Raw genomic sequence first — 23,203 nt, forward strand, 5'->3', positions numbered from 1 at the left:
TCTCCTCCCTCTCCTCAGTCACTCCCCCTCTCTCAATCCCCTCCCCTTTCAGATCATCCACAACCGGCAGACGGAAGATCTCCGGGGGGGGGTCCCTCCCACGCACGCGGCGCCGCTACTGCTCGTCGTCGCTGCTGCCACTACTGTCCTCCCACTCCTGCTTCTCACCGCCGCCGCTCCTGCGGCCCCAGCGCCATTTTTTTTTTCATCGCTGCCGCCGCTACTGCTCCTCCCACTCCTGCTTCTCACCGCCGCCGCTCCTGCGGCCCCAGCGCCATTTTTTTTTGGGCACGCTCGGCTCTGACCGACGTGCTCGCCTGCGCATGCACGGTAGAGCTGCTCTCTACTGCACATTTGCATTTGCGGGCCGTCGGTCAGAGCCCATTTATAAGGTAGATTAAAAAAAGCATCGGTTCCAGAACAGATCCTTAGGGCACTCCACTCTTTACATTTTCCCATTGGGAAAATGTACCTTGTAGCCCTACTCTCTGTTTTCAATCTTTTAACCAGTTGGCAATCCACCTATCCTATGACTTTCTAATGTCCTAAGAAGTCTCTCATGAGGGACTTTGTCAAATGTTTTCTGGAAATCCAGATACACTATATCAACTGGCTCATCTTTATCCACAAGTTTATGTACGCCTTCAAAAAAATGTAGCAAATTTGTGAGGCAAGATCTCCCTTGGCTAAATCCATGTTGGCTTTGTCCCATTAAACTATGCTTATCCACCTTTTCTATGATAGTTTCTACCTTTTTTCCTGACACAGACATCAGACTCACTGGTCTGTAATTTCCTGGATTACCCCTCAATCCCTTTTTAAAAATTGGTGTTACATTGGCAACATTCCAGTCTTCTGGTACCATAGATGATGTTATTAATAGTTTACAAATTTCCAATAGCAGGTCCGCAATTTCATTTCTCAGTTCTTTCAGCACTCTAGGATGTAAGCCATCTGGTCCAGGTGATTTGCTAATCTTTAGTTTGTCAATTTGCCCTAGTACATCTTCCAGGTTCACTGAGATTTGTTCAGTTCCTCTGAATCATCACCTTTGAATATATTTCTGGCATGGGTATATCTCTTACATTTTCCTCAGTGAATACTGAAGCAAAGAATTAATTTAGTCTCTCTGCTATGGCTTTGTCATTGAAGTGCTCCTTTTATCCCTTGATCGTCTAATGGTCCAACTGACTCCCTCGCAGGCTTTTTCCCTCGAATGTACCTCAAAAAATGTTATTATGAATTTTTGCTTCCATGGCAAGCTTCTTTTCAAATTCTATCTTTGCCTTCCTTATCAATGCTTTGCATCTGACTTGCCAGTGCTTATGCTGTTTCCTGATTTCTTCATTTGGATCCTTTCTCTATTTTTTAGAAGATATTCTTTTAGATATTATAGCCTCTCTCACTTCACTTTTTGACCATGCCACTAATCATTTAGCTTCCTTTCCACCTTTTCTAATGCATGAAATACATCTGCTCCTGGCTTCCAAGATGGTATTTTAAACAATGTCTATGTCTGATGTAAACTCTTAACCTTTGCAGCTGCTCCTTTCAGTTTTTTCCTAACCATTTTCCTCATTTTATCATAGTCACCTTTTTGAAAGTTAATAACTGGAAGGAAAGCAAAAAAGAAAACTACTAGGACAGCATTTAAGTCAAATTTGATAATGTTGTGATCACTATTGTCAAGTGGCTTCAACATGGTTACTTCTCACACCAAATCCTGTGTTCCGCTAAGGACTAAGTCTTAAATTGTTTCACGTCCTGTTGGTTCTTGTACCAGCTGCTCCATGAAGCAGTCATTTATTTCATCTAGGAACTTTACCTCTCTAGAATGTCCTGATGTAACATTCACCCAGTCAATACTGGGGTAATTGAAAACACTCATTATTACTGTGCTGCTGATTTTGTTAGCTTCCCTAATTTCTTTTAGTATTTCATTGTCTGTTAGTTCATTCTGGCCAGGTGGATGGTAAAACATCCCCACTGCTAATTTATTCCGTTTTTCACCTGGAATTTCTATCCATACAGATTCAATATTGCATTTTGTTTCCTGCAAAACTTTTATTCTGTTTCACTCAATGCTCTCATTAACATATAAAGGTCAATTTTAAAAGGAGCATGATTGCTCCTGTAAACACGGTATCGGCATGCGAGCTGAGATATGCTGCGATTTTATAGTGTGATGGCAAGTATGCGCATATCATTCAAAATCCGTCTGCCACGCGTATGTATGCAAATAATCTCTAACAGATGGCTCGAGTAAATGTCCAGTGCGTATTTGCGCTAGAGCTTTACCGCATATGCTGGCGGATTTTAAAACATGCTCGCACGAGGAAAAAAACAGCTCTTCCAATTAGTCCACCAGTTTGCCCAGTTGATATTGAGGTCTTCAAGACCCCTCTGGTTCTTCATCCTGTAAGCCCCTGACTTGACTCTGAACCTTAACGCTTTGCTGAAAGCCCTAAAATTCGAGATCTCTAGACTTGCGCCTCATCAGGACCAGCAGCAAAGTTATGCAGATGACACATGGACGTGCACCATAGTCAGCTTTTTTAAAATTCGGAGCTATGCATGTAAGTTGTACCCCTGCCCCGGAACGCCCATGCCCCACCCTTGTCCTGCCTCTTTCTCTTGATGCATGCATGGGTATGTATGCACATACTTCGTGGAGTCTTAAAATTCATGTTTCTCATGCACTGACCACATATGTGGCCAGTTTTGCGTGAGCAATGCTTTTAAAATTGACTTGATAGTACCACCCCTCCACCAATTTGATCTATCCTATCATTTCAATGTAATTTGTAACCGGGGTGGATTGGCCTATCGGGGCTTCGGGCATGCCCCGGTGGGCTGCTCACCCCAATCATGTGATAGGTGTTGGTCACGGCAACCAACAGCAGCCATCCACTTAAGTGCTGCTTTTGTATTTTCCCCGCGGCACCAGCCCTGGTTTCATGGGCCTATTCGCCGCACTTCTCCCGTGCCCCATCATCACCGAGGCCCCGTCGCCTCCATTCGCGCCTGCCCCGCTTGCGTTTTTGCCAGCGGGAGGCAGCCAGCACACTTCCTGCCGCTGCCTCACCGCAGGCTGAATACCTGCCTCCCAGATCCCACAGCTTTCCTCTGCGGCAGGCTTTCATTCTCAAGCTGCAGCAAAAATACATATAAAAGCAAACAGCTTCAGGGCTCACATGGCTTAATAGATCTCAGGCCTTCCCACACCAAATGGCCACCCCCTCCCTCTAAAGCAGCGTTTCTCAACCGGTGTGTCGCGTGCTACCGGTCTCCCGCTGCTCTTCCCCCCTCTTCCCTCACCGAGCGAGAGGCAGGCTATCTTCCACTGCTGCCGTTGCCGCCCGGGCTATCAGCACGTTCAAGCCTGGAATGGAATGGCAGCAGTGTTAGTGGAGGCTGGCAATTGCAGCTGGGCCTTTTCTTCTTCCTGCACCTGACCCCCTGCCCCGGAACAGGACGTGATGTGCAGTGGGGTGTGCAGGAAGAAGAAAGAGCCATGCCGCACCAAAAAGTGGCATCGGGCAGTGTCGGCCACGGGCAATAGCATGCACCCGAAGCAAAATCAGAAGCAGCCAGAAATCGGCACAGGAGACAGCTGAATTAGCCTCCCGTGGCAGACAGGAATCTTCTTTCTTGGCCTGCAGGGGCTAGAGGAGGAGGCTGCTGCAGCTACCATTTGTGCTCGGGGGGGGGGGGGGGGGCAGGAAATTAGAGAGAGAGAGACAGCCAGCCAGCCTGTCTGTAAGTGAGAGAATGTATGTGTGACTGAGAGTGTGCATGTGTAACTGTGACAGAGCCTGTGTGTAAGTGAGAGCATTTCATTGATATCATCTATGTAAAGTGTGTGAGAGAGAGCATTGTGTGATTGAGAGAAATTGGTCAGAAAGTTGATGTGTGTGTGTGTATATATAGGAGAGACAATGGAAGTGACTGGTCAGGGAGATGACTGGAGTGTGTGTGTGTGTGAGAGAGAAAGTGATTATGGGAATGAGAAGCCTGTGTATGTGGAGAGAGCTAGCATAGGAGTGAGAAACATGTGTGTGTGTATGAGACACAGTATGGGAGTGAGAAGCCTCTGTGTGTGTGTGTGTGTAAGAGAAAAACTGGTCAGGAGATGATTGGTATGTGAGACTCAGAAACTGGTATGTGAGTGTGACTGGTATGTGTGTGTGTGTGGGAGAGAGAAAGAAAGTAATTATGGGAATAAGAAGCTTGTGCATGTGGCAAGAGCTAGCATAAGAGTAAAAAACCTGGGTGTGTATGAGACACAGCATGGGAGTGAGAAGCCTGTATATGTAAGATAGAACATGGAAGTGGGAAACCTGTTTGTGTGTGTGTGCATGAGAGAGAGAGACTGATCGGGAAGGTGACTGGTGTGTATGTAAGAGAAAGACTGGTCGGGAGATGATTGGTGTGCGAAAGACAGAAACTGGTCTTGGGGGTTTAACTGGTAGATGTGTGTGTGAGACAGAGAGACTGGTCGTGGACCCTAAGGAAGAGGACCATGAGAACAGAGCTTCAGCCACTACTGCTTCTGGTGTGTGCTACTGGCCTGCATGGAAGAGGAGTAGGAGAGCTGCTGGAAGGGGTTAGTAAAGGTGGCTTTTTAAGTTTATTTTTCTTGAGTGACTGCCATTTTAATTACTGAATATTATGTGATGTGTCTGCTGTTTTGAAATATTTTATTGATGTTTGGAGAATTTTAAATAATTTTTATGAGTTCTTAATTGTTGGATATTATTCTGTTCATAGTTGTTGTGAAACATTTATTCTGCTTATTAGTATAGTTATACAATTATTTCTGTGTTGGGATCTATAGCTGCTTGGCTAGTTCTGTTTTCCTAATAGAAGGTGTATTGATGTTTAGGGCCTGATTTAATATTTGTAGTGTTGCCTTTTCATAGGTAGGGTTGTTACTGTTTGAGTGTGTTCCACAATACAAGTGTAACTGTGTGTGAATTAGTTTATGTGCATTACTGCATATCCTGATAGTATGTTAGGTCGGTTCTGTGTATGTGACCAAGGTGAGGTATTTTACTGTATCAGTCTTATTTGTTGTATTTTCTCAAGAGGACATGCATTAGTGATAAACTGCTGTCTTTTCATAAGTAGAGCTATTGAGCCTGGTAGTTAGTTTGTGTTGCTGTTACTGAGATGACACTAGAACAAGAATATATTTTTTGTAAGGTGAGTTGCACATCCATAATTGTGGGTCAGGGGGGTTCCTGTGGATGAAAACTGTACTTTTACATTTAGCCCTATGATGGTCATGTGTTCAGTGCGTCACGCATGTGAGAACTATCTGTCAAGTGTGTCCCAACAGAAAAAAGGTTGAGAACCACTGCTCTAAAGCCCACTCTTACTCTCCTCTCTTGAGCCCTGCCTGGATTTTCCCTGACCACCAATGTAAGTAAAAATGTTTTTTTACTTATTCACAGACAGAGGGGGAGAAAAGCAAACATAAGTGAGCATGACTGAATGTATGAGGCAATGAGGGTATGTATGTCAGCATGTGTGATCATTAAGACTGCAAGTGGGTCAGTGAGCATGTGTGCAAGGGAGAGAATGACAGCATGTGTGAGTGTACATAGGTCTGAGCATGTATATTTATTTTTTTTTTATTTAAAAAACTTTTATATACCGGTATTAGTATGCATACATCATACTGGTTTACAATGTAACTTTAAAGGCAGAAATTACAATGAACAGGGAGGGCGAACAAGGAGGAGTATACAAAGAGTAGGAGGTGGAGGAATTAAAGCAATAAATAAAACTGCAACGGACTATTTACAGGAATATACAAGGCGTAGGCAAGATACTTGCGGAAGTCAGTGTACTTAATCAGGGTAGGCTTGTCGGAAGAGCCATGTTTTAAGTTTTTTTCTGAACTTGGTGTAACATGGCTCTAGCCTGAGAGTGGTAGGGAGGGCGTTCCATTGTTTAGGGCCTGCAATGGATAGTGCACGGTCCCTAGTAGAGGAGAGGTGGGCTTTTTTCAAAGGGGGAATGGAGAGGGTGCCTTTGTTGACAGTGCGAGTGGGTCGTTCAGTGCGTATAGGACGAAAGGGTTCATCCAACCAATTGGAATTGTGCGAGTGGATGGACTTGTGCACTATGGTTAGAATTTTGAAGAGAATTTGGGATGCGATGGGGAGCCAGTGGAGTTCTTTGAGTATAGGGGTAATGTGATCAGCTTTCCTTGAGTTGGTGATGACCCTGGCGATGGCATTCTGGAGCATTTGTAAGGGCTTGGTGGTGGAGGAGGGTAGGCCGAGGAAGAGGGCATTACAGTAGTCCAGCTTTGAGGAAAGGGTGGCTTGGACAACGGTGCGGAAGTCATGATAGTGGAGGAGGGGTCTGAGTTTCTTCAGGATGTGAAGCTTGAAGAAACCTTCTTTGAGGATGGAGTTGATCTGTTTTTTGAGATTGAGTTGTTGATCTATGATAACCCCAAGGTCTCTTACTGTGGGTTGGGGTGTTATGACGTTGAAAGCTGGATCGTTGGAGATCGGTGGTTTGGGAGGGAGGTGAGGAGAGATAAGGAGCAGCTCTGTTTTGGAGGAGTTTAGAGCGAGGTGGATGTTGGTGAGGAAGTCATTTATGTTGGCAAGACATGTGTTCCAGAAGGCAAGGGCATCTGAGAGAGAGTTGTGAATGGGAATGACGATTTGAACGTCATCTGCATAGAGGTAAAATTTGAGGCCGAGGTCTGTGAGGAGCTGACATAGAGGTGTGAGATAAATGTTGAAAAGGGTGGAGGAGAGGGAGGAGCCTTGTGGGACACCTTGAGACAAGGGGTAGAGTGTGGAGTTGGCGTTTCCTATCTTGACGGAGAACTTTCTGTTAGATAAGTAGGATTTAAACCATAGTAGGGCTAGGCCTGAGATGCCTATTTCGGATAGCCGGTTGATGAGGAGGTTGTGGTTGATGGTATCAAAGGCAGCTGAGATGTCGAGTAGGGCGAGGAGGTAACAGTTGCCTCGGTCCATGCCTATGAGTAAGTGGTCCGTGAGGGAGAGCAGGAGGGTTTCTGTATTGAGGTATTTACGGAAGCCGTATTGGGCTGGATGCAGAATGTTGTTGCTTTCTAGATATTCTGTAAGTTGGATGTTTACAATCTTTTCCATAATTTTGGATAGGAAGGGCAGGTTAGAGATAGGGTGGAAGTTAGCGGGGTCTTTAGGGTCTAGTGTTGGTTTTTTTAGGAGGGGCTTGACAATAGCTTGTTTGAGAGCATCTGGGACAGAGCCTGAAGAGAGGGAGGAGTTTATGATGTCTGCGATGGGTTTGGATATAGTATTCGGGATGGAGAGGAGGGATTTTGTGGGAATGGTGTCTGAAGGGTGGGAAGCTGGTTTGAGTTTTCTGAGAATAGATTCCACTTCTTTGGCGGAAGTCAGGTCAAGGGTTTGGAGGGTGGGTGAAGTGGGGGAAGGTTGGAGGGAGGGGGAAGGGGAAGGTTGGAGGGAGGGGGAAGGGGAGGTAGATGGAGAAGGGTGTTGAAATCTGCGGAGGATGTTGGTGATGTCATGTATATGAGCGTGATTGGACGGATGAGTCAGAGTTTGTGTGCCACTGAATATGTGTGAGTGAGACAGGGCGAGTGTGTCAGTGAGCATGTGTGTGAGGGAGAGTGAATGAGTCAGCATGTGGTGAAAGCATGCATAAGGCCGTGAGTGAGAGCATGTGTGTCAGTAAGCATCTGTGTCAGAGTAAGCAAGCACATCAGTGAGAGAGGGAGACTGTGTATGCATGAGTGAGCATATGAGGGTGATGTGTGCTAGAGAACAACTAATTCATGACCATCTCAAGGTGACTAGAATTAAAAGTTCCCAGGTATGGAGAACCAGGGATTTTTTTCTATCCTTATTAGTTTTAATTATTGAATATTATTTGATGTCTGCTGTTTTTGAAATATTTTATTGGTGTTAGGGAAATTTTCAAAAATGTATATATGAGTTAAATTACTATTTATCAGCAGGTTTGAAATATATATTTTTAGTATGATTTTCCTATTGTGATTCATGTTTTATAGTTCTTGATTTTATTGTTTGCTGTTTTATGAGGAATGATGCTATTTTCTGTTTTTCCATTGCTGCATTACATACAGTCTAACTTGTTGTGGTTTCCAGTTCAGTTTGTCTGTGCATTTCTGTGTATATTTTATGGTCCCTTTATTCTGTATTTGGTGACGCACCAAATTGTATGAGTAATTGGGTACCCATGGGCCAGTATGGAGAAAATTCCCCCAGGCCACTATTTTCCCACAATCCACTTCTGTTTGTAAACTGGTATCACAGTGTCCCATTGGTTTTCCTCTTTCCACCAGGTCTCTGAGACACAATTATATCTACCTCTTCATCCAGTGCTTTACACTAACGCTCCCATTTTATTTTTTAGACTTCTAGCATTTGTATATAGACATTTCATAGTATGTATTAACAACCTTCTCATCAGTTGACAGGGGTAATTTGGAATCTTTCTGCACTTTACTTAAAGGGACCTGATCCCCTTTGGCATTTATTGCAACCTCTCTTCTAGGATGCCCTATGCTCCCTGTTTTCATAGTATCCTTCAAAAATACATCATTCCAAACCATACGCTTCTGAGCAACTACCGGCTTTCCCCATCATCTAGTTTAAAAGCTGTGCTATCTCTTTTTTAAAGGTTAATGTCAGCAGCCTGGTTCCACTCTGGTTAATGTGGAGCCCATCCTTTTGGAAAAGGCCCCCACTTCCCAAAATGAAGCCCAGTTCCTAACAAATCTAAAACCCTCTTCCCTGTACCATTGTCTCATCCATGCATTGAGACTCTGGAGCTCTGCCTGCCTCTGGGGTCCTCACATGGAATGGGGAGAATTTCTGAGAATGCTACCCTTGAGGTTCTGGATTTCAGCTTTCTACCTAAAACCCTAAATTTGACTTCCAGAACCTCCCTCCTACACTTTCCTATGTCATTGGTACCCACATGTACCAAGACAGCTGGCTCCTCCCCAGCGCTATCTAAAATTTTATCTATGTGATGCGTGAGGTCCACCACCTTCTCCCCAGGCAGGTAAGTTACCAAGCGATCCTCATGTCCACCAGCCACCCAGCTTATATATATTTGTGTGCATGCATGTCTGCATGGAATTCTGATTAGGGATGATTGAAATTAAATTTAAAAAAAAGCTTTTGTGAACAGGAACCCATCCATAACAATACTAGTAATTAAACTTGTCATAGGCTTCGATTGTTTGCAAAAGATCCCCTCCATCTACAAAAGCAGCTTCCTGGATCTGTCCCACTGTAGGTTAATAATGATAGGAAAAAATCGGTGAGTCAAAGTCAGGGAAAGGAGGACAGATATGGAAAGAGGGAACCGTGCAGAAAAGGTAAGAAGAAAAATGAAAAAAAAAAAAAGAGAAAGATCAGGAGAGCAAAGAAAAGGTAGAGAGACCTGTGCTACGACTCAGTGCCAGCAGAATCCTGTGTCTTTAATGCCTCACGTCTGTAAAGCAACTGAAGATGGAGCTAGCGGCAGCATGTTCATGATGAACCACTTATTACGCCACATGCTGATGAAAGGAATGACAGTCGGCAGTGCTGCCAGTAATAGCGATAATGTCAGGAGATCATGTAAAGGCATCAAAACTGGGATCTTTGTGTAGCCTACCCTCACTGAAGTGGCATTGATTCTTCTTCATACAACAAAGGTAAAAAAAGCAAACAGGCAAGTAGTGAGATAAATTCTGCAGAGCGAATTAGTGTCTCCCCAAAAAAAATTCATATTCTGAATGTTTGCCTTGTAATAGAGGATAAAGGAGAAAAAAATGAAGAAACTGATGAGAACCTTCAGAAATCTGGATTTAGCAGCTGTTAGAACTCCTAGAACAGCTTTCACATCTGAGTTCTTTAGCTGGTCCAGCAAGTAGTTGAACTTGGACAGTCGTTTCTTCCAGTGATCCAGCTCAGCTCGTGGCCCGAGGTCATCAGCTTCCTTCCGTAGCTGGTTACTTTCAGCAAGAACCTGAAAATGGTGAGCAATACAAAATACTCAGTCACTAGGAGAGAACCGAAGCAGCAACTTTAAGCAAGAGAATTCCAAACCCAGGCAGTAACAAAAGGCCCATGGAGGAGCAGCACAGCCATGATGTCAGTCAGGACATCAGAATCCCCCAAAATATCAGGCACATAACACTGAACAAGTAGGATTCATTGGATTCGGGGTAAGTACATCAGAGGGCTTGCTAACAGACTGGGGAAGGTATTTATTGGCTTTTCTTTACCATTATGATAACCAAGAACTCAAACTGCACTTTTTACCTGGAATAGTTAACAAAATTATGTTTTATTATTTCACTTTGCAACAGAAACTCCTGAACTAAAATACAAACACAGAGGTCAAGAATCAGAGAGCAGACAAGCAGGGAAGTTAACTGGATAAAGTTATGTGCACAATGTTTTAGCCTGTATAAAGTTTCTATTGTTTCATTTTGTTACTTGTAGTACATAATTTATTATTATGTACCATATTCCTTTTTGCTCCGTCTCCGGCCCTTCTCGGCCTCTTTCTGTTCATTCTCCCATCCCCTTTACCTGTTTAATGTACTTTCCACCTTTTTAGTTCAGATATAAACCGGCATGATGTTCCCCACTAATGTCAGTATATAAAAACTTTAAATAAATAAATAAATAAACAAACAGATAGATAGATAAATAAATAAATAAATATTAAACAGGACAAATGTGCATGAGTTTGCCACTGAGCATACCCGGATTAAGCTACATGCATAACTTTACCTGTTTGAATTTAGGACAGACTCAGGCACATATATTGAGCACTCTCTGGCTAAAATTTAGCCCTGATCCTGGAATGCCTCCAGCATTGCCCCTTTTTATCCAGATAGATTTTGTGCATGCAATGAAATGTGTGCTCAAAATGTATGCAGTCAGCAGGGTTAAGATATTCAGTTCTTGGTATTTCTGCACATAACTTCATTTTTTAATATTTCTTTTATTAAGCAATTTGAATCCCTACTAATTTCTTATTACATTACAATCCCTACTAATTTTTTATTACATTAGCAAACCCATGCTCAAGATGAGTTATAATCCAGTTCAGTAGAAGGGTTTACAATCTAAAGGGTACAGATAAAGGGGTGGTCCAGGGGCGGGGCTGGGCAGTCCGGAGGGCAGGGAGGGGCGGGGCTGGAGGCCCCTGTACAGCGGCCATTTGCCACTGTGCCGGGGAAGCACTCAACAGCAGCCTGCCGACATACACAAGTTACTACTGCTCCAGAGGAGTAGCAACTTGTGAAATATTTTTTAAAAAGGTACGGTAGGGTAGGTTTAGGAGGTAGGGAGGAGAGAGGAAGGGGAAGGAAGGTTAGATAGGAGGGTAGGGAACTGGGCAAGGTCTTGATGTGTCGCCGCACAGGAATTGACTAAATCTCCCCCCCCCCCCTTGCGTGCGCTGCAAGCACATGCGCACATGGATTACAAAATCCGGCACGCATGTGCGTGCGGCCCAAAGATTTTATAACATATGCGCGCCATCGTCGCACATATTATAAAATTGGTGCGTCCATGTGTGTGCACTGGGAAGCACGCGCGCACCTTAGAAAATCTAACCCTAAGCTGCTACCTGAGGAGTGAAATGACTTACCCAAGGACAGAAGGAACGTCAATGGGAGAAACAAGATTTGAATGCTGCCCTCCCTGGTTCTTAGCCCTCTCATCTAACCATTATGCTATTCCTCCACTGCAACTAGGTTATTGCTGCAAAACTAAAAAAAAAAAGTGGCAGTGTCCAATTTTTAAAAAAAAACTGGCTAGTTAAACCACCCTGTAGTGCTTGCACTGCTATCAGTCAACATCATCTAAAAGGTCTCCAGGACGTGGAATCGTGTGTTTGCTTCCTATTTCCTCCAGCACAGTTAGGCTGAGCACCGGACAACAAGGCAGCCACTGGCTTCCATCAGCTGTCCAGTGATAGAAACAGAAACAATACATCCTAAGCTGAGAGTTCGGTTTTTGTTGTGTAGTAACTGTTGGCACAATCAAGAAATGAATCGATAAACTAAGTAAATGTGAGCTGGAAGTTGCAGAACAACCCCACACAAACAATCAAAAGGATTCACTGTCACAAAGTATCTTTTATCAGTCGAGGATCATTTTTTGATATTCTGTATACAATGCACCTGTTGTGAGGGCGGCTGTAGAGGGGATGTTGTAGACACCACGTTCTGGAGTAGCGCAGGATGGCAGGACTGGCACAGAGTGTGGATAGTCCTGTGAAGCTGAAGCAAGGGACAAGTGAAGTCTGGATTGGAGTTCAAGGATGCAGTGCAGGCAGCAATGAAGCTGTGAAGACTGGAACACTGGAACAAACTGGATCCGAGTGCAGGTAAGAGTGAACTGGAACACCGGAACAAACTGGATCTGAGTGCAGGTAAGAGTGAACTGAAACAGGTGGACCAGGGTGCAGATAAGAGTGAAGCTGGAATACTGAAACAGGGACTAGGGCAAGACAGGATAAACCAGAACAAGGACTACACAGAACATGGAACATAGAGGGGTAGATTTTATAATTTTCTGTGAGCGCGTACTTTTGTTCGCGCACCAAGCGCGAACAAGAGTACGCGGGATTTCAATAGATACGTGCGTAGCCGCGTGTATCCATTAAAATCCGGGATCGGCGCACGCAAGGCTGCCAATTTTGGGCAGCCTGCGCGCGCCAAGCTGCGAAACCTGCCTCGGTTCCCTCCGAGGCCGCTCTGAAATCAGAGCGGCCTCAGAGGGAACTTTCTTTCGCCCTCTCCTCACCTTCCCCTCCCTTCCCCTACCTAACCCCCCCCCCCCCCCGGCCCTATCTAAACCCCCCCTACCTTTATCACCGGATTTACGCCTGCCGGAGGCAGATGTAAAACTGCTCGCGCCAGCGGGCTGCTGGCACGCCATCACCCAACCCAGGGGCTGTTCCGGAGGGCGCAGCCACGCCCCCGGAACAGCCCCCAGGCAGAAACCACGCCCACGGCGCCGCCCCTGAAACGTCGCGTCACCCGCGCCATGCCCGCCACGCCCCCCGCCACGCCTCTCCATGCAAGCCCCGGGGCTTACGCGCGTCCCGGGGCTTGCGCACGCATCCTATGCGCGTACCCCTTTGAAAATCTACCCCAGAATGCCCGAAGGCAGTGCAGGCAAGGAAAGCCCCAAGAGGCAAGGCAGAGAGAAGCCTAGAAACAGAGAGAGACCTTGGAGTCTCAGAGCTAGGCAGGAAGTCACGAAACAGGGCAGAAGGAGTAAGCAAGGCAGAACAGAGATCAGAAGGCCCAGAGGTCTCACAGGAACACAAGGAAAGGCCTTAGAAGGTCGCAAAGCAGGAGGAAGTGACATCACCCGACCCGATGGTGGCTTGAATCCCGAGCTCCTTCCCCCCAGCTTATAAATAAATCTAGCTTCATCTGACTTAAAAATTAGTGAAAACCACTGCCCTGGTCTCTGGAGACTGTTAGATGGCGATGAGGAAAAAAATCGCGGACCTCAAACAATTTTTGTTCTCTGCTGCGGCAGAGCAGCTCCAGGACAGCATGGCCAACCCTGATCAGGGCGAACAAAGTGCCGCTTCTCCTCTCACCACCGAGAACAGCTGCAAATCGTGGGAGGTAGAAGAGCCAGAAATTACATGCGTTGACTTCCAAAGGTGGTTCGGTGAGTTGAAAGAGGGCATGGGAAATTTAAAAGTGAAATACAGCAGATAGCTGCTGAGCTCCGACGCGATTTTGCAGGCCTGGGGGACCGCATGGATGCTTTAGAGATGCAGGCAGAAGAGCAGGGTGAAGCTTTCACTGCCCTGCAGAAAGAAGTTGACCAGCTAAAACAGGGAGTGGATGAATATTTAAGCTGGCTAGAAGATCTGAAGAATCGCTCCAGAAGGGGGAACTTACGATTCAGGGGCATACCAGAAGGCAAGGTGAAGGATATCAAGACTGCACTAAAATTATATAAGACATTTGTGGTCTTATTCTGCAAAATCAGAACACAGAAGACAGTCCCCCTTTAATTAAACTGGATAGGGCACATAAAGCCCTCACCAAACTGAGAGGAAACACACCCAGAGACATAGTGGTATGCTTCCATGCTTATGAACAGAAAGAAAAGATACTACAACAAGCGAGACAAATGCCAGATTTTCAGTGGCATGGAGGCAAAGTGGAAATCTTTCAAGACCTGTCTCCAATTACTATAAAGAAGAGGAGTGAAGTTCGCGAAGTGCTCCAGGTTCTACGGGCAGGAAACTATCGCTATAAGTGGTTATTCCCTTTTGGGCTTCAATTTATGATTCAGGGTGTCTCTTCCAGAGTCAAAACCGTGGAAGAAGCCTCCAAACTGCTAGACAAGACGCAAGTTTTGGGTTTCCCCTTGGGGACACCATAGAAATGGCAGAGAGTTTAGCACAGGGGAAAACGTTTAAGAAGACAGATAACCTCCAGGGAAACTGTGCCGTGAGTCAAGCAGAACTCAGTGTGTGATATACTGGAAAAATTCAGCCAGCAGTTACCAGACACTAGGCATTAGCAGTACTTAGTACTGATGTTGTGATGCTCAGGGTTTGTGAAGCATAAGTGTGTATAACTACTTGTGGTATTCTATTTAAGACAAGTTTTGTTTATTTTTTAAATGAGTTAAGGATATTAATAACATAGGCCTCAGTAAGGGGGGGAGGGGTGGAATGCACAAACACCGGAAAGGTTCTTGAGAGGCGTTAGTCCTCCGGGGGCGTGAGAGTTACGTATGGGGGGGAACATAGGGAGGGGGTGGGGGAAAAAGGAAGGGGGGTGGGACCACTGATAATTTACAGTCCTATTATTTACTAACGAGTGGGGAGGGGAAGGTTGGTACATACCAAACATTTGGGAAGGGAAAGGAGTTGAATAGATACACCGAGATTCACAGGACACCACAGATTGTGGGGGAGAAACTCTTAAAATGGGTGAATTAAGAATGATGTCTTGGAATGTCAAGGGGCTTAATTCCTTTTACAAACGAAAAAGATTATTACAAGATCCCACTAGGGAAAAAGTGGATATCCTCCTATACCAAGAGACTCATCTCAGGAAGAAATATGAGAAGCTACTGCTATCTCAACAATTCCCTACGCAATTCTTTGCCTCCACCACAGTAGGTCACAAATACGGAGGTGTGGGTATTCTTTTTTCAAAAAAGTGACAGTAGACATTGTCTCTATAATGTGAGATACTGAAGGAAGATACATTATTGTCAAGTTTAAATTAGGCAAAACTATTTATACTATTGTAAATATATATGCCCCCAATACGGGACAAGGTTTATTCTTCGAGCAATTGGCTACAACTCTCCAACAGTGAGTAGAGGGTTCCTTAATAATAGGGGGGGACGTCATTATCACCTGGTACCCATTTTTAGATTCAAGTGGGAGAGGAGGGAGCCACTCCAGATGCCACAGGAAGGGTCTGAAAACTCTTCCGAGTGATTGGAACTTGAGCGACGCCTGGTGACTTTACCATCCGTCAGAGCTTAACTACACATTCTATTCAAAAGTACGTAAACATACTCAAGAATTGATTACTTCTTTGTAGATAAAGATCTCACTAACAAGTGTTGCGTCCATCGGTCGCAGACGGCTGCGACCGCTCTGCCTTACCTCTTTCTCCCCTTTGTCTCTCTTTGAGCAAGATGGCTGCCTCCGGTGCCGAATGCCGAGTGACTCGGCGTTGCCAAACCAGCATGGGCATCCCCATCCACCATGCTCACTTCCATGGCCTCCTAGGGCGCGAGCGCACACATCTTCTACACTCAAATACACGTCATGGTGGGAACCTCGGGGGCGGCCCCACCGCATGACATCAGTACCTCCGGGTATATCTAGCCTCCGCTTTCATTACCACCTTGAATTAGCAAGGACTTTGGTTTAAGCTACTCTGACCACTCTAAGCTGCACGCTTAGACGCTGCTTCACTCCAAGGGCCTCGCTGCAGTAGAAGCTTTAGATACCCACACCTCGGGGGTCTCTCGCTTCCAACTACCCTTCGGAATCCTCTCTAACTAGACAACCGCTCCTCGGGGGTCTCTCTCTCTCTTCTACATTTCAGGATATCGGACCATCAGGTACTCGCTCCTCGAGGGCCTACCAGCCATTATATCCTGCACCATGGACCTCCAGTCCCAACTTTCCACCATCAGGAAGATGCCACCATTCCTGTGAGTACCTCTACGATCCGGTGCTCCAGCTCCACCCATCAGCTGCGACGTTACCCGCACTGCGGGCTTCCACCTATCGTGAAACATCTGGGTGAGACTTCACATCTGAGCCTGTTGAACATACTGGCACTTCTGGGATCAGTGCCTTACCTTCCTGTTTTACCAGCTATCTACAAGCAGTACAATAAAGCCTCTATCCATACTGTGTCTGCTATCTGAATTCAGCCTATTGCAGTGGTTCCCCACATGGCCCCTCCCCGTGGGCGGTGTCATCTCCATTCCGACCAAGAGTCTACAATGCCACAAACATAACAACAAGATCAAATCTACAGAGATATCTCCAATTACATGATCCGATCATGCAGCCATTACAATTACATTTCAGAAATTGGGAATCCAGTCAGGAGAAAGATTCTGTCGGCTAAACGATAGCCTATTGAATGATACCGAATTTTGTACTGTACTGAGACAAGAAATGGAGAAATTTTTAGAGGAGAACAACAATGGGGAAGTATCTGCTAACACATTGTGGGACTGCTTTAAAGCAGTAGCCAGAGGCAAACTAATAGCACGGGCCTCTTATGTTCAGAAAACCAAAAATAAAAGGCGAACAGAGATCATGTCCCAATTGAGCAAACTTGAAATTAGACACAAACTCAGTGGGGAACTGGAGGTGGCTACCAAATTAGATAGATTGAGGGAGGAGTTGAAAGACCTATCAATTCGTGAATTAGCGTTTCAAATGGACAAAGCTGAGCAGGAATTCTTCGAGGGAGGAAATAAAGCTGGGAAGATGCTTGCTAGAAGGCTCAAGGCCCGAGCTACGCAGAACCAAATTTTAAAAATTAGATCAGAAACTGGCGAGATATTTTCCGATAACGAGAAAATTCGTCAGAGGTTTATTCAATTCTATCATCAACTTTATTCCCATAGGAAGGACATTTCTCAAGACGCCATAGATTCATATTTAGGGAATATATAGCTGCAGTGTGCAGAGCAAGTCCAACAACAATCTCTCAATAAGCCAGTCTCAGAAGAGGAAGTATTGAAAGCGATTCAAGGGCTAAAAACCGGGAAATCGCCGGGTATAGATGGGTTCACAGCCAGCTTTTACATATCCTTGAGCTCTACCATAACTCGTCCCCTGTCAGCGGGATGTTACGTTGTGTGGGTCCTATAGACCCATATCTCTCATCAACCTGGACTTGAAGCTGCTGGCAAAAATTTTGGCTACTCGTCTAAGTAATATTGCCACCTCTTTAATATACTCAGATCAGACAGGATTTGTCCCAGGCAGGCTAGCAGCGGATAATGTCCGGAGAGTGATTGATTTAATATGGTATGCACAGCCCAATCAACAACCAATGGTACTACTTACAATCGACGCAGAAAAGTATCCATCCATACTCGACACCATATATTCTACATGAGCACTGGACTGTCGGGGGGGGGGGGGGGGGACTGGAAGGGGGGAAATGGAGGAATATCACTACAAAACAAAAACTGTCCGCTGTACAAATTGTATGCTTTATATGTTTGACGACACTAGACTTTTATAGTAGGCCTTTATTATATATACATGTTTCGTCATAAACATATGTTGTTATATTTGAAAAATATAAATTAAAAAAAAAAAGAAGGTCGCAAAGCGAGAGTGGATAAAGCAGGGAGCCAAGGAGGACTCGATGCCGAAGCATTGAGGGGAAGGACAGACAGGTTAAGTAGGGCAGGAGTCTGGGTGTGGTGCAGGCAGGAGAGAAGGGCTTGGCCAGCCAGGGTAAAGAGATCATGGAGGTCCTTTGGTGGTGCAGAGACTGCAGGACAGGCAGAGGCCAGGGACCAAGGATGTGTTGGTAGTTTGAAGCTGGAATCACCAGGGTCCTCTGGTGGAGGGGAGGCTTATGCAGCGTCCAGAAATGCAACAGCACCTGAAAACAAAATTACCTGTTCAATTTGCTTGATCCACACTTTCATACAAGTCTCTATTTTCTCTAGGGCCTCTGTGCTGTTAGCTACTGCCATGTAGTCTTGTGGCCCCTTCAGTGTTTTCAGGTCATATGTTTCACATTTACTCAGGTTCACCTAGAAATTAAAACAGAATTAACCATATTATTTGCTGAAGGGACACTATTGTCAACTGACCAATCAGACTTTCAGGGACAACTGTTAGAGTGCAGCAGAGCTGAGTCTTGGTCTCTCTTCAAGATCTAGCGCAGCAGTTCTCAGCCCAGTCTTCAGAACAAACTGTCCTGTTTGGTTTTCAGACTATCGATAATGAATGTACAAGAGATGTGTCTGCATTCACCTACCTAATTCAAATATATCTGTACACAAATATATCTCATGCATATGAAAACCAGAATGGCTTGGGTGCTCCCAGAGATGAAGCTGAGAACTGCTAACCTAGACCCAAATGAACTGAAATAAGGAATAACACACAACAGATTGTACTGCCATAAAAACATATAACACACCCACATAAATCTGGGAGCATGGTAAAATCTAAGGGCCTGATTTTAAAAAGCATTTACTTGAGTAAATTACTCCTTAGGGAATAATTTTCAAAAGGATTTATGCATGTAAATATTATTGTAGCAATTTTCAAAAGCCATTTACCCGCAAAAAATGCACTTATGCGAATAAATCCAATGGACAAATTTTTAAAAGCCCTCTTACATGGATTAAGTGCATTTACACGTGTAAAACCCATTTTTAAGTGAGTAAATGCTGTTGAAAATCAGGCCCTTAACCTCTAAGAATGAAGGACAAATACTATCAATGTAACTGTAGGTGTGTTTGTGTATGTATGTATGATATTTACAATCACACCACTTAGGGGGTTACTCCACTTAGAAAAGGTTTACATATTTAAAAATAAATAGTTAACTTTTATTTTGGTGGGGGAAAAATGGTTGACTTAGAAAGAACATGAACATGGGGATTGGACAAGATGGCCGCCAGCTGGGAAGCACGCTAAAGAGCTCTCTCCATCTCCTTTTGCCTTTGAGCTCTATTTCCTCTAGTTATGCCTCACACGAAAAGGAAAGCGTAGATAAGAGAGAATTTAGTTTCTTCTCCCTTACCAGATGAACATCAGCCACAAATTGAGAGCTTCTTTGCGGCCCCACCGATATCGCTATTGGAAGGAGCAGTCGCTGCGACTTTTGATGTAGAGCGGACATCGGTGTCGCTGGCTGAAGGAGCATCACTAAGCCCTGGCGTACCTACAACGCCTTCCCCACCATTTGCCACCTTGTCGTTTGGGCTAACGACCCAACCTTTCAATCCTGACCAGAGTGAAGACCCGAAGTCGCTGAAAGATCTTGAGCTGGGAGGCTATGGAGGAGGAATGTCAGAGGCTCCAGCTATGATGCCTCAGAGCCCAGGCTGGGCCTCAGGCTTGACTGAACCAACCAAGCCCTCTGGAGTTGGGGAAGGTGCAACTGTCTCCCCAGGACAGGAGAAGCTGATGTGAAGTTATGTTCATTGCCTAGAATTTCTCTGATAAAACCTCCTGTGATTACAATGGATTCATTATGGACTGCTTTATTCTCTTTGGAGTTGGCAATTTCCACTTTAACGAATATAGCCTTGGATATTAATTAATAGATCACAAGTATGGATAAGACTGTTAATACTCTTAGTGAAAAAATAGGACAGATAGATCCTCGTCTAACTACAGTGGAGAATTTACAGCATAGTCTAGTGTAATCTGAACTGGTTCACACAAAAAAACTAGGAAATACTGAAAATGTTTTGAAAACCTTAAAGCTCCATGTACTTAATTTTCCACCTAGTGATTTATTTAAATCTTATCTAACTTGGGTTCTGGGATAATTTGCCGGTTATTTCTAAAATGTACTATTTACCTTTAAATGAATGGAATCAAGGGTTATCTGCTGATCAATATCAATCTGAGCAGTCTTTCAAATTTATCTGATATTTTGGATATGTCTTTAGACACTGTGGTAACTAATCGTGCTACATTGTTAGTATCATTTACTTTTATTTCTGACAAAAATGCTGTGGTTAAGGTTTTTTTTTCTGCGAAACGGTTCCCTCCTTGTTTTACGGCCAAAAAATATGGATTTACCCCAATTTAGCAAGAGCCACTCAGTTGCGGAGGAAAAAGTTTCTTGCTATGAGAATGGTGGTTCTATCACGAGGAGCTAAATCTGTGTTAAGATATCCATGTAAATGCTTAGTTCATTATATAGATTCCAAATATGTTTTTTTTTTAAACCCTCACAATTGCGAGCATTCCTCGATTCCCGCCCCTGAAGAACTCCCAGTTGTTAGGGTTAGGTGCTAGAATTAATGGTGGGGTATTACCGGGATTTATTTCTTTTTTCCTGTGTATGGTAAACCGCTTTGATTACACTTTGTCTCATCTCCATTTCCTTTACTTGGAGATTTCATGTTTCATGATATTTCACTGGTTTTGTCATAATTTGTGTGATTTATGAGGTGTATTTCTTCATGATATTCTCATTTCAGTACAAGAGGATTCTTGTGATTTTCGTGAAAATTATAAAAAGAAAAGAAAGAACATGAACACTAAAGAGAAATCTAGTCCTTAGAAGTTACTGAAAAACGTGCTCCCTGTGGAAAGGTAGGGTAATTTTAAAAGCACTTCCACAGGTAAAATAATGCTTTACCCGTGGAAATGGCCTTTTTGAAAACTGCCCGCCCTATATGCAGGTGGAAGTATGTACGAGAGGCCTCTATGCGCATATTTTTCCCCCAGTAGGAGGAGGCATTCCTGGACAATAGGAGTCAGGGTAGGATTTGGAAATATGTACATACTTTTGAATCTTCAAGTACCTGTACAAATTAGCAAGCGCCAATGTGAGTGGATACTTGCCTGGGGTAATTTTCAAAATTGAAGTATACAGATACAAAGTCTATGGGTAAAATGTACCTGCAGATTTTGCACTTATGCAGTCAGTCTTAATACTACACCCTATGAAATGCATCCATTAATTTTCTAAAACCACAGGCAAAGACTATTATAAACCTTGCATCTAAACCAGAAAACAGAATTTATAAGCGCCTTTCATGGTAGTCTGTTTGCTGCTGTATCCCTCACAGTTACAGCTCCAAGAAGAAAAAACACCAGCAGTCTCCTTTTCCTCATTTTTTATCTGGTTATGGTTTCTTTAGCTTTGTGAGTGATACAACCAGAACAAAGGGGAAAGCAGACAGTTGCTTAGCAGCGCATGGTTCGGAGGGGGGTATCTTCAAAGGATATTAATGAAGCATTAGAGTTAGGGCATCCCAATAGAGAGGTTCCAATAATAAGAAAAGTAGTCCAAGTGCTTAATATTAAAAACTCACCTGAGCTAAAAGATTCCAATTTATCCCTGTCAACTTAAAAGCAGAATGTAAATACAAACAAAAAACACACTTTGAAATGTTTGCATACCAGAAGTCTAAGAAGTAAGATGGGAGAGTTAGAGTGTATAGCAGGGAATGATGACATAGACTTAACTGGCATCTCAGAGTGCTATTCCAGGGTACAAATTATATCGCAATGACAGAGAGCAGCATCTTGGTGGCGGGGTGGCGCTTTATGTCCGGGATGGCATAAAGTCGAAAAGGAGAAAGATCCTGCATGAGACTAAATGCACAATCGAATCTTTATGTGTAGAAATCCCTTGTGTGTTGGGGAAGAGTATAATGATAGGAGTATACTACCATCTACCTGGCCAAAATGGTGAGACAGGCAGTCAAATGCTAAGAGAAATTAGGAAAGCTAACCAAACTAGTAGTGCAGTAATAATGGGAGATTTCAATTACCCAACTCAAAACAAAAGAGTCAACGGTTAACCACAGAAACCAAATCAAAACACAACAGTGTGGAACCCAAAACAATATTGAAATAGCCTAAGAAGGTGTCAGCAAGCTTGACGTTGTGTGACTTCAAAGGGTATTAAAAGATAGACTCTATAGTATAATGCTTACACCTTTAGAGTCTATCTTTTAATACCTTTTGAGGATGGAGGACCATTTTTAAAGAAAATACAAAAATTAAAAAATATTTTTTTGAAGCATTAAAGAATGATGAAGGTGAATGATTAGAAGACCGGTTGGTGTCTTGTTTTGAAGTCACACAATGGCAGGCTTGCTGATACCTTCTTAGGCTAATATTTCAATATTGTTTTGGGTTCCAAACTGTTGTATTTTGGTTTACATTTCAATTACTCCAATATTGACTGAGTAAATGAAACATCAGGGTATGCTAGACAGATAAAGTTCCTTAATAGAATAAATGACAGTTTTATGGAGCAATTGGTTCAGGAACCAACGAGAGAGGAAGCAATTTTAGATCTAATACTCAGTGGAATGCAGGATTTTGGTGAGAGAGGTAATGGTGGTGGGGCCGCTTGGCAATATTGATCATAATATGATCAAATCTGAATTTTGCGCTCCAAGAGACATACCTGACCATAAGAAGCACCTAGGATTCAGAGGGGGAAAATTTAAAAAAAAAATGGTTTGCTAAACCAGCTCTTTTCCCGGGCGTCTGTGCATCTTATGGAGCAAATTAGGGGAGTGCATAAAAATTTTTTTGTCCCCATTTCGTTTTTGGGTCTGGGGAGGGTCATTTCGGTCCCTGCCGGCACCACGGAGTTGTTTGCGGGCTGTGGGAGTCAGGGACACTTTCTGCTGGCATTGCATTACAATTTTGCACCATGCCCAGCCCCTGCCTAATTGCAGAACCGCAGGCCTGGCATGGTGCAAAATTGCAAGGCAGCACCAGCAGAAAGTGTTTCCAACTCCCGCAGCTCGCAAACAAGAAATTGAAGAGGCCCAGAAAGGATCGGCACCAAAACTCCCGCCTGCGGCTGAGAAGTAGGCCTATCGACACTAACTCTCCTGCCAGTGACCAACCAAAAAACCCAACGGGGCCACCAGCAAAAGCCTTCCCACCCGCAGCAGAAAAAAAAAGGAACCAGCGGGGC

General features: G+C 44.1%; 1 protein-coding gene across 1 annotated transcript in view; it reads right to left on the bottom strand.

The window, feature by feature from the left end:
* DNAH5 (dynein axonemal heavy chain 5) overlaps window positions 1–23,203 on the bottom strand; it is a 640,276-nt gene that overhangs the window by 523,413 nt on the left and 93,660 nt on the right. Inside the window, 2 exon segments of the mRNA XM_029590044.1 lie at window positions 9,850–10,026; window positions 18,183–18,320. Of these exon segments, the coding sequence (XP_029445904.1) occupies window positions 9,850–10,026; window positions 18,183–18,320 (315 nt within the window).

The sequence above is a fragment of the Rhinatrema bivittatum genome, chromosome 2 (assembly GCF_901001135.1).
Source record: "Rhinatrema bivittatum chromosome 2, aRhiBiv1.1, whole genome shotgun sequence".
In the NCBI taxonomy this organism is placed as follows: Eukaryota; Metazoa; Chordata; class Amphibia; order Gymnophiona; family Rhinatrematidae; genus Rhinatrema; species Rhinatrema bivittatum.